Source organism: Myotis davidii, unplaced genomic scaffold (assembly GCF_000327345.1).
Source record: "Myotis davidii unplaced genomic scaffold, ASM32734v1 scaffold112, whole genome shotgun sequence".
Taxonomy (NCBI): Eukaryota; Metazoa; Chordata; class Mammalia; order Chiroptera; family Vespertilionidae; genus Myotis; species Myotis davidii.
The window spans coordinates 2,424,286-2,428,346 of record NW_006284838.1 but is presented as its reverse complement, the minus strand read 5'-3'; the positions used below and the strand labels follow the sequence as shown (position 1 = coordinate 2,428,346).

At 52.9% G+C, this 4,061-nt stretch overlaps 1 protein-coding gene across 1 annotated transcript in view; it reads left to right on the top strand.

Moving 5' to 3' along the window:
* Positions 1-521: 521 nt before the first annotated feature.
* The window catches only part of SFTPD (surfactant protein D), a 7,696-nt gene continuing 4,156 nt past the window's right edge, over positions 522-4,061 (top strand). The window contains exons 1-5 of the mRNA XM_006755072.2: positions 522-700; positions 942-1,058; positions 1,334-1,450; positions 1,835-1,951; positions 2,548-2,631. Coding sequence (XP_006755135.2) covers positions 559-700; positions 942-1,058; positions 1,334-1,450; positions 1,835-1,951; positions 2,548-2,631 — 577 coding nt within the window. The 5' untranslated portion in view covers positions 522-558. The remainder of the gene's footprint in view (positions 701-941; positions 1,059-1,333; positions 1,451-1,834; positions 1,952-2,547; positions 2,632-4,061) is intronic.

Genomic DNA, 4,061 nt, shown 5'->3' with positions numbered 1-4,061 from the left:
GTGTGTGACATTTTTATCCATTTATCCATTATGGACAGTATTAGGTTGTTTCCACCTCTTGGATACTATAAAAACTGTTGCAATGAACATGAGGGTACAGATATCTTTACAAACTAGTATTTTATTTCTTTTGGATAAAACCCAGATGTGGTTATGCTGGATCATATATTTTTTTAATTGTCTTTTTAATGTCTTAAGGAAACTCCACATTGATCTACATGGTGGCTGCACCAATTTACAATCCCACCACAGTGCATAGGGGTTCTTCTTCTCCTCATCCTCACCAACACTTGTGAGCTTTTGTGAGATCCCCTGCTGTAAATCTTCAGCCTCTGGGCAGGGAGGGTGCACTGCATGGAAATCAGACAGTTTTTGGCCTGACCTCCTCCAGCTCTGGCAGGCCTGGTTCCTCACCTGTGAAATGGGGATGTGCACACCCGTCTCCTGGGTCACCACTGGACTGAGGAGTGTGAAGATGGAAGGTCTATACCTGTAGAACCTGAAGGAATGCAGGGCTGACCTGCAGGTGCTGCTCCTCCTAGGCCCAGGGCCAGGTTTATGCCCATTTCTTCTGTTGCTGCAGGTTCACCAGGAGCTAGAGGGGCCATGGGGATGCCTGGACCTGCTGGCCCAGTTGGGCCCAAAGGGGACAACGGTCCTGCTGGAGAACCTGGACCGAAGGGAGACTCAGGGCCACGTGGTGAGCAGTGGGCGTGGATTGCAATGCCTGCCACTCAGCCCTGCAGGAGGATGCACATACCCATCCCAGGAAGGAGGGTGCCCTGCGGATGGTGCTGGGTTCACACAGGGAAGGCTGTAATACTGCTGGGCGGCATCTGTAGGATGGTGCTGTTCTCTGACCTCTATGACTGCTCTCACCTTCTCACACTCTCCCCCTTCTGAGAAGACTTCGTGCACTGACTGGCTGCTCCTTTTCCCAGGACCTCTGGGACCTCCAGGTGTGCGCGGGCCGGCTGGAGCAGAGGGTCCGTCAGGAATGCAGGGGAATGTAGGACCCCAAGGCAAACCAGGCCCCAAAGGAGACATTGGACCCAAAGATAGAAGGTTGGTGTGTGGAGGTCCGGAAGGGAGAGGGAAGAGTGACAGTGGCAATCCATGATGTGACCTAAGGATGTTCAGTGTGCCAGGGAAGCCAGGCCATCACCACTGGCAGGCCCTGCTGTGGCCCCTGCCCCCAACACCCCCACATCTGGAGGAGCCCAGACAGTGGAGTGCACAGCCCCCCAGCTCTCCTTCTCCACCTGGAGCCGAGGAAATGATTCAGCCTGCAGACACTCTCAGCAGCCTTTGTCCCAATCTGTTCCTTCCTCAGGAGAAGTGGGTGCCCCAGGCATGCAGGGCTCTGCAGGGACAAGAGGCCCCCCAGGTCCCAAAGGAGAGAAAGGTGCCCCTGGTGAGCGTGGAGCCGCTGGGAGTGCAGGGCCAGCAGGTGAGTGATGGGAAAAGCTGGGGCGGGCCTTCGGTCCTCCTGTGTCCACCTGAAGCTGTGGATGCCTGTCCCTCCCCCGTCACCCCACCAGCTCAGAGCTGCAACACTGGGCCTTGGGGAGTCTGTGCAAGGAGGTGCCTCGCTGGGCTGGAGTGCTGTAACTGGGGAGAGTTCGGTGTGAGCAGCAGGGACAGTCCGCATCCGGGGAAGGCCGGGTGCAGGGTGATGGGTCAGTAGTGTGCAGAGAGGGTGCGTGGCTGGCTTTGGGACAGACTGTACATGGGAGGGTGTATTGCTGGACAATAGCTCCGCCCATATGCCGGGAGGGGGAAGATGCGGGAAAATGTGTGCCGAGCTCACCCTCCTCTTCTTGTCTGATCTCAGGGCCTGCAGGACCCCCGGGCCCACAGGGACCTCCAGGCGCCAGGGGCCCCCCAGGACTGAAGGGGGACAGAGGTGCTCCTGGGGAGAGAGGAGCTAAGGGAGAGAGTGCGATTTCAGGTAAGATCGCCTCCCCTGGCTCTGGGTGCCCCACCAGGTGCAGAGGGAGGAGGGCCCTCTAGGTCAGTGGTCATCCATTGTGGGGGCAGGAGGTGGGTGTGAAATTGGGAAAGGCTGTCAGGCCAGAGGTAGGACGATGAGGCTCCAGATAGACCCTGTACTTGGGGGAGGGCCAGCCTGAGCAGCTTCCCATCTGATCACTGAGACAGCTCAGCTCACTTCCCTGTTCATCAGAGAGCTTTAAGAATCAAATAACCCAGGGATGGGGAGTACTTGAGGAACGAGCAATTGCTGCTCCCGCCACCCCTACCCCACCAGAGATATGCTCCCAGACTCAGAATGTGCTGTGAAATGCCATCTGGATCAGAGTTAGTCGGGTGCCAGGACCTGCTCAGGGCATAGTGTGCTCACAACAGAGCCTCAGGGACCTGTGGGCAGCAGGGGCAGCTGTGTCAGCGGCTGTGGGCTTCTGGAGGCCCAGTCCCTTACCCTCCCCCAAGAAAGCCTGTCACTGAGCACCTTCCCTTGGGACCCCGACTCTGAGCCGATCCCTGGCTGTGAGGGACTGGTCTTCACTGGGCCTCTCTCTCCTGCAGACATCGCTGCTCTGAGGCAGCAGGTGGAGGCCTTGCAGGGACAGGTAGGACAACTTCAGGGAGCCTTCCTTCAATATAAGAAAGGTGAGTTCCTGGACCTGAACCTGAGTCAGTCACCAAGGGCAGGCACCAGGCAGGGTCTGTGTTTGGGTTTGGAGTTGGCCGGGCCTGAGGCAGGCCTGGTTCTAGGATTGGGGGCTCTAGGACAGTGATGGTGAACCTATCAACGCGTGTCAGAAGTGACATGCGAACTCATTTTTTTGGTTGATTTTTCTTTGTTAAATGGCATTTAAATATATAAAATAAATATTAAAAATATAAGTCTTTGTTTTACTATGGTTGGAAATATCCTAAAATTTCTATGTGACTTGGCACCAGAGTTAAGTTAGGGTTTTTCAAAATGCTGACACGCCGAGCTCAAGAGGTTCGTCATCACTGCCCTAGGAGTTCTAACCCAGGAGTTTGGACCGTGGCAAAGCCCAGTAGCCTCTCTCTCCAAGCAGATTGACCCAGTTGCCTCCGGGTTTGCTTTGTTAAATGGAATTTAAATATATAAAATAAACATCAAAAATATAAGTCTTTGTTTCACTATGGTTGCAAATATCAAAAAATTTCTATATGTGACACGGCAGCAGAGTTAAGTTAGGGTTTTCAAAATGCTGACACGCCGAGCTCAAAAGCTTCGCCATCACTGCTCTAGGGTGATAGTGGGTTTGGACGATGGGCTGGACCTGGGACTGGGGCAGGACCTGGGGCTAAGGATAGGGTGGGGCAAAGCAGAGCAGCCACATGTTCCTGGAACTGGAAGCAGATTCAAGGGACACGGAGCAGGGTGTGGCCCCAACACCAGCTCAGTGGGCTGGCGTCAGCATGGTCAAGGCTACCAGGCTCCAGCCCCCAACATCACAGCCACCTGTGACCCGAGCAAGATCAATGCCCCTAACCCAGTGCAGTTCAGACCTTCTCTCCTGAAGACCTGTACTGGTCTCTGGACACCCCACTACCCAGGATGCATTTCTTTCTTTTTTTAATTAAATTTTTATTGTTCAGATTATTACAGTTGTTCCTCTCCCCGCCCTCCATAGCTCCACTCCACCTAGTTCCCACCTCACTCTCTGCCCTTACCCCCCCCCACACACACACACAGTCCTGATCCATAGGTGTACAATTTTTTTCCAGTCTCTTCCTGCACCCCCAGACCCCTTTCGACCCCAAGAATTGTCAGTCCACTCCCTTTTTATGTCCCTGATTCTATAAGATTCATCAGTTTATTCTATTCATCAGATTATTTATTCACTTGATTTTTAGACTCACTTGTTGATAGATATGTATCTGTTGTTCATAATTTTTATCTTTACCTTTTTCTTCTTCCTCTCTTTAAAGGATACTTTTCAGCATTTCACATAGTACTGGTTTGGTGGTGATGAACTCCTTTAGCTTTTTCTTATCTGTGAAGCTCTTTATCTGACCTTCAATTCTGAATGATAGCTTTGCTGGATAAAGTAATCTTGGTT